The following is a 19,939-nucleotide window of genomic DNA, read 5'->3' as shown; positions in this document are numbered from 1 at the left end:
GCTCTAGCTTGGACTGCTGGAAACTACTGTCCAAACTATCTGGAATGTCAGAGGTTTCCTATTTCTGGGACAGTGCATGCAAAAACAAATAGTAAAGATTCTTATATTCATGCTGTTCACTTTCCCCCCTCTGGATTTGCTTTTAGTTCTGGAACTGATCTCAGCCTTGCTATTCCCTGCTCATTAAAATTAGATAGTTTGTGGCCAGTCCTTTGACCACATTCTTTTATTATAGATTTGTGACCCAACTTGAAATCCATGGCTTAGGTCATGCTCTTGAGCTTTCTTCTTTGTATGTCACAAAAATGGTTGCCATTGATTCACATGCTTTCTAGAGATTGGATTTAGTTGATTAATTAATGTGCGGCAGATGGTCCAGACTTGCACAGCAGGTCTCATGAGTCCAGAATGTGGTGAAAAAATTACAGTAACTGTCTTGTGGTTCCTAGTCCAAATGGGGTGCAGTGGTATGATCATGTTATCTGGCAGTGTGATTTCTATGTCAAAGGTAGAAGAGGGGTGTGAAGAAAACATTGAGAAAAGCAGTGGGTAGGCCAACTTTCTCCATGGTCTCTGTCCACCTTGAGGTTGATAGGAATAGAAATTGGTGATTGTGTAGCAGGCTGATTGCCCATAATTTAATTCTTTTGCAGAACAGATTGGTCTATGACCAGCCAGGTTATTCTGTAGGTAGGCTTCACCTCTAACTGATATATGTTATGCTTTTTCTTTTTAACCCTAGGTCACCCCAGAAGGGCTCCCCCTTTTACCACAAGGGATGTCCCAACGGTGTTGGCAGGACAGCCTTTGACCACCTCTGCTGTCAGCCATCAACAACCCCTATGTGAATGCTGTAGTGGGCTTTGCTCTGCAAACAGCTGCTCTCTCCTTCTTCCTGATCCTTCATTGAGCAGCCACTTACCAAGAAGGACAACATGAACTCCAAGAATGAATCAGGTAAATGAAGTTTGGGAAGGTTTTCACTTTTTAGGGCTGCAGGTCGCAGAATCCCTCAGTCAGTGTGGCTTCTTAGGCAGATAGGTTCAGGCAATTGATGGTGAGGTTTGAGAAGTACCAATGACTTATTTAATTGTGTGAGCCTTGTGACCTACTCTGCACCTTTTAGAAATCATCACCTGCCTTTTGGCTGGCAGCAGGAAATGTGTTTTGTAATTATAGCAAAATGAGTGTAATGACTTTGACTGTCTAGGTACCTTCTAATACTCCCACACGCTGGACAGACAAAGGAAAAGGAATTAGAATAATCTCATATTAGATAAAACGTATGTCTCACTATAGCTCAGTAATGTCTCACCTTTCTAGATATGTAAGTTGGCTCTACGTTTTAAATTTTGTATATATTTTTTAATTTTATTTCTTTTGTTTTCCCGAATGACATGTAACATATCACCTTTCACTACTAGACGTTACATATATTTTCAAATAAAGAAGCCATTGATTCATCTTGTATTTGGAAAGCAGAGATCCAAGATCATAGTTGTTACTGAACCTTCTTCTCCAAGATACATTCAGTTAATATGTCCTTTAAAGCAGAGGTCCCCAACCTCTGGTCCACGACCCGGCAGTGGTCCGTGGCCTATCCAGGACCAGGCCACAAACACACATCTACCCCCCGTGAGCGCCCCCTGCAAGCACCATAGCATGCATGCACGTTCCACCCCCTACAGGTTTGCCATGCGCATGTGTGCGAGCACGACGTGTGCATGTGTGAGAGTGAGCTCCGCTCCCCTGCGGGCACGCCACACACACCCAACCGGTCCGCGGGTGTTTTTACATTAATTAATTACTTTCAGGCACTATAAACTAGGGGGTTCTGAACTTGGAAGAAGCTATGAAAAACAATTTAGGATTACATTCAAAGCATGTGAAAGATGTTGATGTGCTGTGTTTAAGGATTAACAGAGAAGAGCTGGACAGTACACTGTCAAGTGAAATGATGTTACCATATTAAGAATCCTGTATTCTGAATATTGGGGTAGAAAACTTGTATGACTTACTGCTTTGAACGTGTTTTCGGTGTTACTTTTGTTTTCCATCTTTCAGTGTGATATTTTTTACTATTTGTATACTTACTCATTTTAGCTTTAAATATTGTCTTTTGATTATGTAAACCACCTTGGGTTGTTCTTAAGGAGAAAGGTAGGGAATGAACGAACGAACGAACGAACGAATGAATAGGTGTCCTGCATTTTCACATGTAACACATATATAACAAATACGCATTAGTTCACACAGAGACATTTGTATGCACACAACCATCACTCTGCTGTGCAACCGGCCATGCTACAAATTCCCCTCCTCTTTACTGGCATAGCAATTAAGCTTTTCAGAAGTCTCTGTTGGTACAACTGGAGGCTTTTGAAAAGCTAGAATGCAGTAGGTAATAGCTAGTTTTTAAAGGTTGGATGCAGCATTGAGTAGAAGAGGATTAGCCTATCCAGTAGCACTTCCTACATAGTAATCAGGCTTTTAAAAAGCATCTTTTGACGTTGCAGGAAGGTGTTGGAGAGCAAAAAGAAGGATCCCTGCCATACCTAGAGGCCTCATGCATATTTCTACTCCCTACAACCCCTTCCAATATACAGTTCCATTCTAAGTAATAAAGAAAAGTTTGGGAGACCCAAACAGGTTGCTTTGGGCAGACCCAGGAGAGCTTCCCAAAAGAGAAATATTGCTTCAATAATAGTTGGATCCCACATGAGCTTGTATATCAGGGTTGGGCCAAGTACAGTCCTTTGGCTATTGCTGAACTGCAAGTATCAACAGCCCTGGCCCACATAGCCAGTGGTCAAGCACGCTGGGAATTGCAGGCCCAATAACTGGAGTCTCACATTGTGCTCACTCCTGTTGTAAACAAAGAAACTCCAAGCTATAAACTAGTATGGATTTAAAGCCTTTGCTTCAGTCTGTTCACCAAGGAATTGCTGGTCTCTTGTAGACTGTTTGTTCTCTGATCCAGGAGCCTACAGAGAAGTGAGCAGTTGGCAAAGTGGTGGAACAGGTTCTTGACCTCAGGACCCTAGCCTCCAATGCTGGATTGAATGTTCACATTTTCCTGGGTGTGTCTCGGATTGGATTGAGTTTCTAGGTGGATTGAGAAATGGAAAATCTTTAAGGCAAACTCCTTATTTCTCATTGTAAGCAACTATTAGAACCTTGTTACACAGCAGCCTAAAAACATAGAAAAATTGATAAATAGACTCTAGCTAATTTACATTGACAAATGCTCTCTGTCTCCAAATAATTGTATGAAGTATCTGAGGACTGGGATGCAACAGCTAGGAGTAATGGCATCTGCAGTCCCTGAGGAATAAAAATGTCTGGCTGCTCAATTATGGGTAATCAGAAGTGAAGCCAGGCAGAGAATCACTAGAGAGACACTGTGAGTGGTTTTTGGGCAGTGCTACAAGTGGATCTAAGGGTGAGGGGTTTCCTTAGCAGCAAGGATTATACTACATTTGGGACAACTACAGAGAGGAAAACTATCAGCATGGTAAGGGGGCTAGTCAGTCTTCCTTCAGTGCCCATAAATCTGCTCTGCATGACTTTTTGGAGTTTCTGAAGTTTTCCTTTGTTACATATGAAGTGTACAAATCTGCATGCATGTAATACATGCATTGATTTAACTGATAGGTTTAGCATCCCATGAATTCTGCCCAGATAGTGTGCAAGAAAAAGGCAGGAATCAGGCAGGTCATTTAATGTCCAAAGCATTGTAACTTCATTTTAGAACATAGATTTAGTTCTTATTAAAAAAATCCTAAATCCTTGATGGAGGTGTCTACTTAAGGTTCAAAACCAAAGGGGACTTTTATAGAGCTATTGTTAAAAATTAGGATGGCTTAGATCCAGAATTAATTCTATGTCCCTTGGGTCTCTAAGTCCTAGGCCTCCAGAAGCATGTGAGTTATGACACTAGACTCTGTAGGAACAATAGTGGGGCTAATCTATTTCTGATTTATCACTTACTCAGTGAGCAGGAAAAAATCCTCTAAATCAGTAGTTCCCAACCTTGAGTAATCCAGGTGTTCTTGGACTGCAACTCCCAGAAGCCTTGACCATCAGTTATGCTGGCTGGGATTTCTGAGAACTGCAACCCAGGAACACCTAGGTTACCCAAGGCTGGGAGCCATTACTCTAAATGATAGAACCTCCTTTTTTGGCCTGATTGACTGGAGCACTGTATAAGACATTTTTTTTTATTTTGGTCTGTTGCACAGAAATTTTGCTGATCAATCAGAACTGTTTTTACTTCTGATTCATATGGTTGTTTACTCACATTTAACAGCACAAGGCAATGCAGTGGGTGTTATCGATAGTAATTGAGTTAGAAAGGGCCTATAAGGAGATCAAGTTCCAACACCCCCCCACCCCCACCCCCCCGCTCATTGCAGAAATCCCAAATTGAAGTATGTCTGATATATGGATATCTCACTTCCTCTTGAATGCCTCCAGTGTTAGAGAGCTCACCACCTCCCAAGGTAATTGTTGTACTGCTCTAACAGTTATGTTTTTCCTGATATTGAGCTGATACTGAATCCTTATTATTAAAAATGAATTTTAAAAAAAGCCCTACGTCTAATGACTTACTTTTTCATAAATCTGACTTCTAATTTACACAGTCTTTCTCAAGTCTGTTTGTTGAAGAGTCTTTGTGGCCTTTTACAATAACTGCTATCAGTTTAACAGATCCTTGGAAGGGGACCCTGTTCAAAGCATAATTCTAGGGAGGAACTGCAGCTCTCAGGATTGTTTGGTATTCATGCCCCCATCTCTAAAATGTGAAGAGGTGTATTTAGGTTACACTGTCATGATGGTAGTACCGGCGATAATATGTCCCATTAGAAGTAGGAGACCGCACTTCAAATCCATGTTCAGCCATAACATTCACCAGACGATTTTGGGCTGGTTAGTACCTCTCGGCCTAACTTACCTCAGGGAAAGGCTGTGAGGATAGAACTTTATACCTGTATGTGAGAGGAGGGGTCATGTCTGCCATCTTGAACTTGGGGCAAGGAGGCATGACATAATACTGTATAGTAAATGCTCAGTGGTAGGTAAAAGTATTTTGCACACTTCCAGATACAGTTTGGTGTTGCTAGTTACATTACTGGCCTCTGGCCCACTTCATCTTTAAGTTCTAGGCCCAGCTCCAATTTGAAGCCTTTCACACATTGTTGCTTTCCCTTATTGGCTTTGTGTATACTATAGAGGAGGCACTGTGTGTTGGGCTTTCTCTTTGAATCCATGTTTAACACCCATATTAAAAAGCAATCAACAAATGCTGAGAGGAGCAAAATGGCAGTTTAGTGGTCTCCATAGCAACACCATATTTATGCCTACTTTGGCCAGAGCGGAGAACAAGCCCTTTCCCGTTTTGTGAATGGTGCTTTAATTGGAATGCTGTTGCTTTTGTTGCTTCTGAGCCATGTGGATTTAACAGACATGTTTAGAGGTATTCAGGTTAAGTGAAGATTCTTTCTTTCCTTTTCTTTTTCCTCTCAGACTTCTTTCCTGTGGAAGCTTTCCTTTATGCAGCAAACAAGGGTTTGTCCTGCATTTGCACTTTTGCTGGCGTTTAAAAGTGTTGTGTTTTACCTCTCTTTTCTTGCTTTTGGAAAGCAACTGTGGCTGTGAACAGTCTGGTGTCTCTCATACTCCACCAGTATCCAAAATAGCAAGACCTGTTTCCTGCTGGCATATACAGGCTGCTTGCACCAAACAGGGCTTGATTAGCACCAAGAGAGATATACCACAAATATGGAATGGTAGCAGTGTATACAGTATTTTAATATTGTTACAGGAATTCCACCCCGGCTCCTGTGCTCATACTGTTTTATATACATCTGTCTTTATAATTTTATAAGGAAATCTATACTATTGTTTTTCCCTTGTTACAAACTGGCAAAGGAGATAATGTTGAAAGATAAGAGATAATTCATGGTTGAGCCAAAGTTTGAGCTATTAGATCTCTAACCCTAACATTGTGTCTCTGAGCATGGAGAGAGTTAATTTTCCTCACAATATAGTGCAATGGTAGAGTACATACTTTGTATGCAAGAGATTCATGAATGAATTCCTGTACTCTCCAATTAAATAGGTTAGGTGTCAGAGGAGGTGGAGATCTATGTTTGAGGCCCTGCAAAACTCCTGCCAGAGCTGATGTTACTGTGCTAAATAGAAAGAACACTCTGACCCCACAAAAATTTCCAGTCTTTTGTGTCTTATGCTTTACCAAGCACACTACAAAAGAATCTAAGACTTATTAATAGAAACAAAAGGTCAATTTTTCCAAAGGGCATTTGCATGTTCACCAGCAATCTGTTGTATTTCTCATTTATGAATCAGAATCCAGTTGAATATTCATGCTGGCAATAGTGCAATGACATACATTTCAGCAGAGGTTGGTATTTGTAATTCTTGCTGCACATGAAACTCTGATAAGCCACAGGTAATATAACCCCCAACTTCTTAGTTAGAAGCAGTTTGCCAGTGAGATGTATGCTGTTGGATCTGTCCTGGTGGGTATGAGTAGCAGAGTTCTGGGCATGATAATTTCTAAGAATATTTTTAAAATGCAGTAATATTATTGGGTGTAAATACAAAGAAACAAATATAATTCCTTAACTATTTGAAAGGCATAACAATAATGTTGTTAATTATCAGTAATTGTTATGACAACACTGTATCTCACCTAGACTATTTCTGAGTTCCTGAAAGTGGGCTGCGTACCACTAGTGGGGAACTACTGCTGTAAAGTACAGTACAGAAAGAGTCACTTGTAATTAGGGGAAAGGGTATCCAGTTTAGAATATAATAATCCAGATGAGCTGAGTCTTCAGCACATGTTTTACTATTTAAATATCGCCTAGTGGAGTTTTTCTGCTGGTTGTAGTTTACCTTATGTGGTACTCTAGCCACTCTTGTTGTAAAAATTGATTCATATGTTTTGCTGATGGCTGCTTCATTTTCAGATTTGCTTACTTATAGTGTATAGAAGAGCTTCTGAAGGGTAATAAAATGGCATTATACACAACTATATAGTGGCATTTTGGACACTTTGTATATTGAATCAATATCTTAACAAAAAGCTATTGATGATAGAAGTTATTTTCAGTGTTTGGACTTTGATCTATAGTAATTTCAATGTAATTACTTTACTACTATTGTCAAACATCCCTTTACCAACTTTCAGTTTACAGATATTTTGAATTATAGTTTCTATCCCTAAGTAGTGTGAAAGATAGTTGGTGACGGAAATTGTAGTCCTGCAGCATATAGAGATCCATTATTGGGAACCACCACCTTGCAGATTCACAGGAGGAAAGCAGATTTTTAAGACAGGCATGAGGATTTGGCTCTTCTATTCTAGAAGAAATTTTATTTATTTATTTATTTATTTATTTATTTATTTATTTATTTATTTATTTATTTATTTATTTATTTATTTATTTATTTATTTATTTATTTATTTATTTATTTATTTATTTATTTATTTATTTGCTTTCATCAGTCTAGTGGCATGCTGCTACTCTGGGTGGTTTACAACATCAAAGTAACATAAGAACCCAACTTCCCAACCAACCCAAATTAAACAGGTGATATAAAACTCTCCCTATGTGATTTGGTTCAGAGCTGGAACCTACTTTTAAGGGCTAGGATTCAGCCCATAGAAAATAAACAACAATAGTAATGACAAGGTATATATTGGAGAAATTTTTGGACCACAACTTCCGGAATCCACTGGTTAACATGGCCATTAACAAGGGGATTGGGGGAGTTACGATTCAAAAGAGTAAACTTTCCCCAGTTCTGTCCTTCCCTCTGAGAACAAGTAATCTGGCCAATAGCCGTGTTAATCTGTTGCAGTAAAAAAGAAACCAGAAGTTGTGTAGTACCTTTACTGAAAATCCAATTAAAGGCTGGTCAATCTTGCAAGTGCTGCAAGACTTCTGGTTTCTCCACTGAAAGCAAATTTTCCACATACCTAGGATATGAGGGTTGTACAGAATGCCATGGCAGTGCATCTATTTCTAGGCAATGTCATCATCACTCATTTTAGAAATAAAGAAGTGTCCCATCCTCCACTTTCTGTCTGGAAAAAGAAAAGACTTAAGTACCCCATTTCCCCATCTGTCTGTTGAAATCGTCTCAAAATATAAGCCATGTGGTCACAATGCTGGTTGGCTATTTGCAATTGTACTTTTTCTTATCCTAGAAAGCTTAATGTGTTTTCTGTACTTTAATGCACAGCTTCAAGGCTGGTACGAGTTAAATTAATTAGGCCCAAATGGGAAATACATGAAGCTAGACTGTGGTCTGATGACATCTATATCAATTCAGTGTGTTCTTAGCAGTACACAAATGGATGAATTTCAACTGTGAGCCAGGTGATACATGTTTTGTCTTCTCCAGCCTCTTCCTTACTACTCCCAAATCTGAGCTGTTTATTGCATTATTTAAGTATTGTGGGCAAGAGCAGTCGCAGAACTATACAGACAGAGAAAGGCAAAAAGGTCTAATTTTCCTTTTCTCCTTTATCTCAGACAACCCTGTATACTGCAGGAGGGAATTTCCTCACAACTCTAATGCTGTCCTAAAGGCAATGGGCAGTGGCAGCTTTATTAGACAACTTTAAAAACACAAACATAAATTAGAGTTCAACCAGGTACAAATCTTCATCACAGGCCTGTGGGAGGTGCAGAGAAATGTAAAAGTTCTAAGAATAATGGTCAGATATGTGTGCTAGGCTACTTCATTAAAAAATCAAGTTTTGGAATTTTCATGTTTTATCTGCCCAGTCTAAAACTCTATGGTGCCCAGTCTGATTAAAACCTATGCATAGTCAAATACTAGCTTATGTGTGTGATTTTAATGGTCTCATAAAGCTAGCACATTTGCCTTGAATTGTGTGCGAAGCACTACACAGCTTCCCCCCCCCCTTTCTAAGTTGTCAGGATCTTATGCAGATCGATTCTTTTCTCCCTTTTTGCTCTCCCCCACACTTAACCCCCAGAATGTTTTGTACGTATGAGAGGATAAACCAGGAAACTATTGTTAATTATAACCACCTGTTACATATGAAGCAGGCAGTGTGGTTCATTGCTTTCAAACAGGTTAGAATTGGCACTTGCCTTCATACAAATAGTTTAAGTTGGTTTGTCCGTCCAGTAATCACTGTGTCATGTCTTGTTTGATCTGGAAGCTAAGCAGGATTGGTTCTCATTAGTACTTGAATGGGAGACCACCAGTACCTAGGATAGTGTTTCTCAACTTTGCGATCCCAAGGGGGTTGCAAAGTGTTTTTTGGGGAGTCATGGGTCACCTTATATGTGTGGTAGCCCTTGTTAAATAATTTCTTCTTTGACCTTTCAGAGCAGGATGTAAAAGTTAGCGTGTATGTGTATGTATGTATGAGAAACAGGCTGTTTGGGTGAGAAAGAAGCCTCTACTTTCTGAGAAGGGATGACTTGACTTCATTAAATGTAAAGGTTCCCTTTGACATTTAGTCCAGTTGTGTCCGACTCTAGGGTGCGTAGAGCCAGCTTTTGTCCGAAGACAGTTTCTGTGGTCACATGGCCAGTGTGACTAGACACCGAACACCGTTACTTTCCCACCGTGGTGGTACCTATTTATCTACTCACATTTACATGCTTTTGAGCTGCTAGGTTGGCAGGAGCTGGGACAAGCGACGGGAGCTCACTCCGCCACATGGATTCAATCTTACGACTGTTGGTCTTCTGACCTTGCAGCACAGAGGCTTCTGCAGTTTAACCCGCAGCGCCACCACATCCCTTCTTTACTCAATTACAAATGCCTTTTTATGCAAATGGGAGTGGGGGAATCACAAGTTGTTATAAAAGGGGATGGTGACTTTAAAAAGGTTGGGAAACAGTGACCTAGAGGTAGGGCTAAGAAGGAGTTCTGTCTGACTGTAAAGTTTCAGAGTTAACAATAGTAGGCCTGCTGTGTGAGTTGTCTGACTCAATAACATGCAACCTCTTTATTCTTATGTGCTTGAGCTTTTGTGTGTCATGGGTTATTAAGACAGGATTGGAGGCTTTCTGTGTCGTGGAATGCAGCCTATCCAACCTGCAGCTCAGTATTTTGCTGTTTTTTGGTTTACTTCCAGATCACTGAGTCTGATGTTGAAAAAGATGATTCTTTTACATCTTCACTTCCTGGTTAGGAAACGGTTATTTGGATATATCCTTCTCCCATCTGAGCTAGCTCAGTAGGTTGTTCTCTACTTTTTGAGATAAAAATCACCTAATAGAAATTAAATGATTAGCTTTGATTAATATTACCTAGAAGTCACTGTGACTTGTAGCACCGTGAAAATTATTAGTTCTGGTATCTTGAACTTTTACAGGGACAGCCTTCTTTGCTGGATTTGTGCAGTGGTTAATAAAGGTCATAGGTGACACAGTAGGACTTGAATCAGCATGTAGAAGAGGGGTCTCCGAACTTTCCACAGTGAGGGCTGCATCATATATTTTCCACCTTTTTGAGGGCCGAAGGAACATGCTCTCACACACGCACACACTCCAGCCCACCTGCCTGCCTGGGCCAGATAAAAAGGCAAGGCAGGCCGGATGTGCCCCGCGGGCCATGGTTTGAAGACCCCTGATGTAGAGGACTGTTACTTGCCAAGCCTTCATCCATTTCTGTGTCTAAAACCTGTTCTGAATTGTTACAGAGACAATTAGTGGGTGCTCTATCCTTGTTCTGAGGCAGAGCAGCATGTAAAACAAAGCAGATAATGTGTGTAGTGGGTAGTTTCACAGACATATGCAGTGAAGACCAGGGTGGGTGATATCTTTATTAGACCACTAAAATCTCTCAGTAATGCTGGGAATAGTTGAAGGCAGTAGGAAAAGATGATATGAGATAGGTAAAGGTAAACGTTCCCCTTGACAATTTGTCCAGTTGTGTCAGACTCTAGGAGGTGGTACTCATCTCCATTTGCAACCCATAGAGCTATCTTTTGTCCTAAGACAATCTTCTGTGGTTACGTGGCCAGTGTGAGTAGACACGGAATGCTGTTACCTTCCCACCGTGGTGGTACCTATTTATCTACTTGCATGTTGCATTTTGTGCATACTTTTGAACCGCTAGGTTGGTTGGAGATGGGACAAGCGATGGGGGCTCACTCCATTGCGTGAATTCGATCTTACGACTGCAGGTCTTCTGACCTTGCAGCACAAAGGCTTCTGTGGTTTAATTCGCAGCACCACCACGTCCCAATCTATGAGATAGATTGACCCAATTTAAAAAAAAGTCTACAGCCTTGATTATGTGAGTACTGAACAGGGATCTTTTGGAGATTGCTAATTTGTAGAGTTATCTTAAGTTGGAGACAACTAGATGGCACAGAACAACAAAAATCTAGGAACTTGGCTTTGAACTCTGCATGGGCCCCACTTTGGAACTTGTTATAAATAAGGAAACGTGGCCTGCCCTCTGGTCATGGATTTTGGAACATTTATGTTTCTTCAGCGCCACTCACAGTTCTGTAAGGCCCAGTCTGATGAAGAATCCTGTGGGGTCAGGAGCTAGCTTCTGTTTGTGAGATTTTCACAGTCTTAATACATCCTTGTCTTCAGACTGTGTATGAAGACCTTGCTGCTTTGTTGTTTTTTGTTGGATTATGTAGTGAAGTACAGTAAGAGTATCAGAAAGTGCTCACTAGGTGGTGCTAGTTAAATCTGGATGTCAAGGGCACGTCAGCATGAGACCATGGGCCTTGGAGACCACTTCCTGTCTCCTTTGCCTTTCCTCCAGAACATTGACTCATGCCTTGACCGTTCTCTCGGGTTCCTCTTTCTGATAAATGTACTTACAAAGTGAGATGAGAAAGACAAACATAATAACAATAGAAATCTCGTTGTAGTACAGAGATGAATCTTGTATTGCATAACTATGGAAGAAAGCCTTGGTGGAGTACCCATCTCACCCACCACCCTGTATTCTGCAGTTCCCATGCAGATGCTTCCCAGAAGCCTCACAACAGGGCATAAAGGCAATATTTGACAGGATCTTAGTGGTGTTGGTGGTAATACTGTATGTGACAAATATTTTTTGGATTGCAAGTCTCATTATCCCTCATCTTTGACTGTGTTGTAGGAAATGATTGGTGTTGCAGACCAGCTAAACCTAAAGGCTGTGCTTTCTCCATCCTTGTTGCATTTATTTGTGCTCTGTACACAAATGTGCCAAACTTACTGTTATCACAAGCATTTCCTAGCTTTTTGGTTTCATTTCACTTTTTGTTTCCTCCTCTCTAGCACATAGATGCAAGTTTATAGTACAATAAATGTTTTAATCCTTAAAGTGTCATAAGACTGTTGTTTTTACTGTCCTTTGGAGGTGTAACATAACAGTGGCTTTCGATCGGTTTGAGCATTGGGCAAAAGAAGAAGGCTTGCTTTTTTACTGAGAGTTTGGCAGTATGTGGTTTCTAGTATCTCTGGAAGTATAAGGGTTGGGAATGTCCTGTTTTGGAGGGGGAAAAACTCCAAAATTAAAAAGGTTACCTACCACATAAAACAGACAGGGGGTGACATGCTCAGAAGCTGAACTGTTTGATTCAGAACAACCCATAGTTTCTCATGATCCACATAATCAAAGACTTTGCTGTAGTCTGAAATTATTTGGTGCTCTCCAGTAGCCAGCTAATACAGTGGTGCCTCGCTTAGCGAGTGCTCCGTTTAGCGACGAAATTGCTTTGCGATGAACTTTTTGCGATCACAAAAGCGATTGCTTTGCGATGTTCCCTATGGGGGAATTTCACTTTGTGATGATCAGTTCCCTGCTTTGGGAACCGATCATCGCAAAGTGACCATTTTCACACAGCTGATCGGCGGTTTCAAAATGGCCACCGGGTAAACAAAATGGCCGCCCGCTGTTTTCTGGGACGGATTCCTCGCTTAAAAGGCACCGAAAATGGCCGTGCTATGGAGGATCATTGCTGAACTGTGAGTTTTAAGCCCCTAGGAACACATTAATCAGGTTTTAATGCGTTTCTATGGGCTTTTTAATATCGCATAGCGACGTTTTCGTTCAACAGCGATTTTTCCGGAACGAATTAACGTTGCAATGCAAGGAACCACTATACTGCAATATGATCTCAAGTGCTTTTTCCTTTTCAGAATCCAGTTTGAATATCAGGCATTTCTCACTCCATATCAGTTAAAAGCCTTTGTTGCAACACTTTGACCATCACTTTGCTTGCATGGGAAATTAAAGGAATCTTCCTACAGCTGCTGTACTCCTTGACATGGTCCCTACCACTTACGGTGGTGCCTCGCATTACGAGCGCTCCATTTTACGACAAAGTCGCTTTACGTTGAAGGTTTTGCGATGCAAAAGCGATCGCAAAACGATGTCTCCTATGGGGGAATTTCGCTTTGCGATCATCTGTCCCCTGCTTCGAGAACCAATTCTCGCAAAGCGATGATTTTCGGCCAGCTGATCGGCGGTTTCAAAATGGCCACTGGGTAAAAAACATGGCTCCCCGCTCTTTTCTGGGACTGATTCCTCGCTGCACAGGCAGCGAAAATGGCTGCGCTATGGAGGATCTTCGCTGGATGGTGAGTTTCAAGCCCCTAGGAATGCATTAATCGAGTTTTAATGCGTTTCTATGGGCTTTTTAATTTCGCATTATGTTTTCCTGCTTTGGGAACTGATTTTCGCTTTACGACGATCAAAAACAGCTGATCGTCGGGTTTCAAAATGGCCACCGGCTGAAGAAAATGACCCTCCGTTGTGCTTAGGGACGGATTCCTCGTTGCACAGGCACCGAAAATGGCCGCCCCTATGGAGGATCTTCGCTAGAAGGTGAGTTTTCAGGTCATCTGAACCCATTGAATGGGTTTCAATGCATTTCAATGGACGTTTTTATTTCGCTTTATGACATTTTCGCTCTACAGCGATTTCGCTGGAACGAATTAACGTCATAAAGCGAGGCACCACTGTATGGTGATGGCCTCAGATTATAAAGCATTAAAAGAAGATTACACATATTCAGGGACCAAAGAAACTAACAATGACTATTAGCAACGTTACTTCTAAGTTGCAGGGCTGTGCAAAGCTGCATTGGTTCAGCCAGTGGGCAGTAACACTGACCGTGGGTGCACTGGACTGATACAACATTGTGTGGCTGTGTAGGCATGCAGCTTATAGGGAACTCTGGATCATGACTGATCTCTGAATTTCAGTTAATGGGGAGCAATAGCTTAAGAGGACCAGATTTTGGGTCTGCCAGAGAAATCTAGTTGGCCATTGTGGGAAACAGGATAGTGGACTATACTAGATCTTTCATCTAATACACTCAGAAATGAGAAAAATTGCTTTTTTGGAATAGCTCCTAGAATCTTTCAATCAGTTTGGATAGGTCTCCTAATTTTAATGCATATATTTGTAATATTTATACCCCACCTTTCTTCCAGTGTGTTCAGTTCCGATCCCTGAAGATGCCAAAAACTATGGCTGTGCAAATCCTATATATAATATAGTCAGTGGCCTATGTGGCCAGTTCTGGTATTACACAATGAAAAATTTAATATTTTCAGCCAGTGGGTAAGTGAAACTCTGGTTACTGATCCTGCGAGTATGGCGGTCTTATTGTGCCTGTTTTCACTCTTTTAGCTTCACAACAATCCTATGTGGTATGTCAGGGTGAGAGAGAATCACATAGTGAATTTCATGATTTAATGAGGATTACAACCTGGATCTCCCTATTTCAGTCCAGCACTATCTACTACAGTGGTGCCTCGACTTACGAACGTCCCTGCTTATGACCCTTTCCAGTTATGACCAGGTCCGGCTGCAAAATTTTGCTTCTACTTGCTACTGAAGCTTCCACTTACGAACAGAAAAGGGCAGCGAAAAAAGGCAGGAAATTCAGATTGCTAACTGCAGATGGCAAAAGAGGTTGCTTCTTTGTAGCTCTTTTGCCCCTACAAGAGTGAGTGCGATCGAGGAGGGATTGCCTGGCTTCTGCTTCTCAGTGAGCGTGCATGTGTTTGCAGGGAGGCTTGGGACTGCCTGTGAGGTAAAGCAAGGTGCTGTCTTCTGCTTTTAAAAACTGTTCTGGGTGTTTTTAGGCTGGGGGGTTATGTTTCAGTGCTGTGATTGGTCTTGGGGGTTTGTTTGTTGGGTTTTTTCCCCATTTCCAATGGGTCTTGGGGGTTTGGTTGCTTCCCCCCCCAATTTCTGATGGGTCCTACATGCTTCCCTTGCTTTTTCCTTTGTTTTCTTTGCATTTCCGACCTTGTCCCTCTGTTCTGCGTGCATTTCCAATCTGTTCCGTTTGTTTTCTCTGCGTTTGCAAAGGGTCCTGCATGCTTCCCTTGCTTTTTCCTTTGTTTTCTTTGCATTTCTGACCTTCTCCCTCTGTTCTCTGTGCATTTCCAATCTGCTCTGTTTGTTTTCTGTGCATTTGCAATGGGTCTTGATTGCTTTTCTTCCCCCCCTTCGGCCGGAAGGGATTAACTGCGTTTCCAATGAGTCTTGCAGTGATTTTTTTGGGGTGATTTTTTTCTTTGACCGGGATGGATTAATTGCATTTCAATCGGAAATGGTGCTTCGACTTACAACCATTTCGAGTTACGTCCATCTTCTGGAACGGATTATGGTCGTGAGTCGAGGCACCACTGTACACTACATTTGATCCTATGTAGCATGAGAAGCTCACCTCTCTGACCAATCCAACTGATGAATGTCTCGATGAATCACAGAACTTTTCTGTACAGTTCTGATGGCAAACTGAAATTCATAGGGGGGTGGGTAGGAAGTCAGATTTTTGTAGGTGATTATAATAGAAGTTCTAAATGGTCAAGCTTAAGTTTGTGCATTATTCAGCACTAGATATTGTTACAAGCTAACCACCAGTACAACTTGGCAAAAGAAGAAATACATAGTCAAATACCTTACAGCTGTTTGGAAAAATGATGTAGGCAAATTTCCTTGTTCTCCGAAGGAAAGTAGAAACCACATTACTTATATATTATACGGGGGAAAATAAGAGTTTAACCACAAGCCTCCTGATTATGGAATAACTTTCACATTTTATTTTTCCATCTGTTCCATCCTTTTTCCTTATTAAAAGTGAATAGATTGAGATTTTTGCTATGGTAGCAGACTAAATATCATCAGCTAATGGTGAGCAGTTGTACATGCTGAGAAACAGAAGTGAAGAATTCAGGGAGTTATGCAAAGCACTTGGGGCCTTCCGTGAATAACTTGTTTCTCAGTGCTCCAAGCAAGCTAGTGTGGATCTAGGATTCCAGTTGGTACTTTCCATGATGCATAATACAAAAAGAACCTCCATATTCAAAAGCCTGATATGATGGTTGAGAAAGCAAAGTGGTTGAGAGGGTGGTGGCAGACCAGCTTCAGGCACTCTTAGACGAAACCAATGCTCTAGACCCATTTCAGTCGGGCTTCAGGCCGCGCTATGGTACAGAGACGGCACTGGTCGCACTGCTGGATGACCTGTTGAGGGAGGCCGATGGGGGCAATGTGTCCTTGTTGGTCCTCCTCGACATCTCAGCTGCCTTTGATACCGTCGACCACGGTATCCTCCTGGGGAGGCTCTCCGAGCTGGGAGTCGGCGGCCTGGCACTTGCCTGGCTCCGCTCCTTCCTAGAGGACCGCCCCCAGAGAGTGCAGATTGGGGAGAATGTCTCGGCCCCGTGGAGTCTCAATTGTGGGGTTCCACAGGGGTCGATCATCTCCCCAATGCTGTTTAACATCTTCATGAGGCCGCTGGGCGGGGTCATCAGAGGGTGTGGGGCATCGTGTCACCAGTACGCTGATGACACACAGCTCTACATCTCTTTTACTCCAACTTCAGTGGATGCCGTCCAGTCCCTTCAGCGCTGCCTGGACACCGTACTGGAATGGATGCAGTCAAATGGATTGAGGCTGAACCCGGACAAGACGGAGGTCCTGAGGGTGGGTGGCCCTCCCGTCAGCGGCATAGGTGACTCCCTTTCTTTTGGAGGGACGACCCTTGCCACAAAGAGTGAGGTCCGCAGCTTGGGGATACATCTGGACCCGGCGCTAACCATGGAAACCCAGGTGGCGTCCGTGGTCCGTTCTGCCTATTTTCATCTATGGCGGATTGCCCAGCTGCGGCCATATCTTGATCGGGGGGCCCTCACTACTCTAGTCCACGCGCTCGTAATCTCGAGACTAGACCATTGTAACGCACTCTACGTGGGGCTGCCTTTGAGGCTCATGCGGAAACTCCAGATGGTCCAGAATGCAGCAGCCAGGCTTATTAGTGGGGTGAGAAAATATCAGCACATCTCCCCCACTCTGGCTGCGCTGCACTGGTTACCTATTCGTTTCCGCATTGACTTCAAAGTATTAATGATTACATATAAAGCCCTAAACGGTTTGGGACCTCAATATTTGGCAGATCGCCTCCTCCCACCCAGATCTACCCGAGTCACCCGACATAGCCAGCAGGGACGGCTGAGGGGACTGACGCCAAGGGAGGCCCGGAAGGAGAAAACAAGAAACCGGGCCTTCTCGGCAGTTGCCCCTCGGCTGTGGAACATACTTCCCACTGAAATTCGGCTGGCACCCTCGTTGGGTGTGTTCAAAAACCAACTAAAAACATGGTTATTCAGACAGGCCTTCCCCCCAGTCACCTAAGTTCTCCCCCCCCCCTTTTTTCTGGTTCTTAATGTTGCCATCTTGGAGAATATTAATTATCATAATTGCATCATGTTATTTATTTTTCTACATTGTTTTAATGTGTTTTAATTTTTGTAAGCCGCCCCGAGTAGACGTTGCCTAGAGGGGCGGGGTAGAAATTGAATAAATAAAATAAAATAAAATAATACCAAGTAGGGCTGTAGCCTTCAAGTTCTGTTTGCAAGCTTTATTATTGATTTCCTTGTTACGTGTATATATTCTCTTTCCTTCAAAGAGCTCAAAACAGTGTTTTACATGCACCTCCCCTTTATTTTTATTCTTACAATAACTGTGTAAAGTAGCTTTAGCTGAGATATAGTGACTTGGCCAAGTTGCCCAGTGAGCTTCATTCACAGCTGGCTGTTTGAAGCTGGGTTTCCAGTCTAGCACTCTTAAGTACTGTGCTACACTGCCAGTAGTTAAGAGTGCTGGACTGGTAGAGAGTTTTGGTTGCCCAAATATGATGAGTTAGATTAGCCCTCTATCGTAGCCCTTCAACAAGTCTCATAATCTTATGTTTGATGAGGACAGTGTTATATCTTCATAGGGTTCTCTAGGGTGGAAGAGTCATACTCCTGTATAACCAGTAGTGTAAAGGAAGTGAACAAAGAACTCTAGGATTTATTTCAGTGCAAAAGCCGTGGCATCTCCTGCTGGAGCCCCAAAAGAATTGATGCACTCTTCCTTGCTCTAGTAAGTGAATGTGCTGATTGCAAGGCTTTCCAGTTGTGCTATTACTTGTGACAGGTTTTAATATAGAGAATTACAGAATGATAAAAATAATTGAAACAGAGACTGGATTCCTCTTGATTTTTCTTTGATGACGTTCCTGTTTCATTCTGGACTATAGAAAAAAGCTTACTAGCAAGGCTGTCTGCATTTCTGACTAAAAAAGCTTTTTTTTCTGTGACTGAAGATTGCATGTTAAAGTTTATTTTACAAGTTGAATCTGTGTGGCTAGAGCACTGAGTGCAGTGTAGCTTTCTCCTGGGTAATTACAAATGATATTATAGTCATTTTATCCCTAACAAAGTAGGCATTATGTTAGGTACTGTTGCTCTTGTGTGTGGGTATGTATGTTCACTGCCAAGATATGCCAAAAGTCACTTTATTGGATAACAATCCCAGACTACCCCTCGGCAGCTGTAGTTCAGTTTCCCCATCTTACATGGTTGTGAGCTCCTGTGCCCCAAAATGTGTCAGGACATTGTATGTGACTCTTAGTCTTTTAAAAGAGGGGAAAAATACTGAGGTGTAAACTAAGTTTTCAAAACAGAAAATTTAAAAAAATGTTCTTTGCTAATGACTTAAAAAACAATACAGTATCTTTACTCATGCAGCTATATATAGCAATGCAGTTACAACAGATGCATATGCTAAGGAGAGGAATTGGAGAAACACACTAAATATTGCAGTTGTAGTGCTGGGGAAATGTGTTATCCCCACAGAAGAACCCTGATTCCAGTGAGAATGATGTTTAGATCCTGCCAACAGAAAAGTAACAACTGAATACTCCATGGAGTTACAGTCTTCTAAAAATCCTTAGCACCATTCTAAGGATTTAGGTAGACTGCATAAGGGGATATCGACCTCTTCAAAGCCAGTAGTTCCCTGATCAATCCCCACAGTTTCTTTGCATGTTGTGCTAAAATGAGACAAAACCACAACAAAATAAGTATTTGTACCTCCACCTACTGTACACTCTGGCTGGGCCGGAGTGGTTTGAGATGGGAAGCTTTGTGGGTTTTTTTTTCTGGGACAAAAATCAAGGCTGGATTTGTAGGGAGGGGAAGATGTGGGATATCTCCTTTCCTTGTATTGTGACCCTCTGCCTTGACATGGTCTGAAAGGCCACTTATACATAGAGAGGTGTGTGGATGAAAGGGCTCTAATGGTCTCCCATCCACTCATGTCTACATAAATAGATTCTCTGACGTTAAATCGAAAAGCACATGAGGAGGGTGCAGAGTGGGCCAAAGGCCTATAAATAACCTACATCTATTTTAAAAGCCTAGGTTTTGAATTAACATGCTGGTAAATACAGGCCTTGCTCTTGAGCTGCCTAGAAATAGCCAAGTGGCTGCAGTGATATGCATCCAGTGACCTATTGCTACAGCATGTGAACTATGGAGCTGAAAAACAGTCTTGGATCCACAGGAAATTGTCTTTATACCAAAATAGACCATTGGTCCTTGTGGCCCAAAATTGA

At 41.9% G+C, this 19,939-nt stretch overlaps 1 protein-coding gene across 2 annotated transcripts in view; it reads left to right on the top strand.

The window, feature by feature from the left end:
* Positions 1–19,939, top strand: part of HDAC5 (histone deacetylase 5) — a 129,614-nt gene that overhangs the window by 15,499 nt on the left and 94,176 nt on the right. For both annotated transcript variants that reach the window (XM_020793981.3, XM_020793978.3), the window contains exon 2: positions 743–957. In XM_020793981.3, the coding sequence (XP_020649640.3) occupies positions 936–957 (22 nt within the window). In that variant the 5' untranslated portion in view covers positions 743–935. The remainder of the gene's footprint in view (positions 1–742; positions 958–19,939) is intronic.

This window comes from Pogona vitticeps, chromosome 6 (genome assembly GCF_051106095.1).
Source record: "Pogona vitticeps strain Pit_001003342236 chromosome 6, PviZW2.1, whole genome shotgun sequence".
Classification (NCBI taxonomy): Eukaryota; Metazoa; Chordata; class Lepidosauria; order Squamata; family Agamidae; genus Pogona; species Pogona vitticeps.
This window is presented reverse-complemented; position numbering and strand designations above follow the sequence as displayed.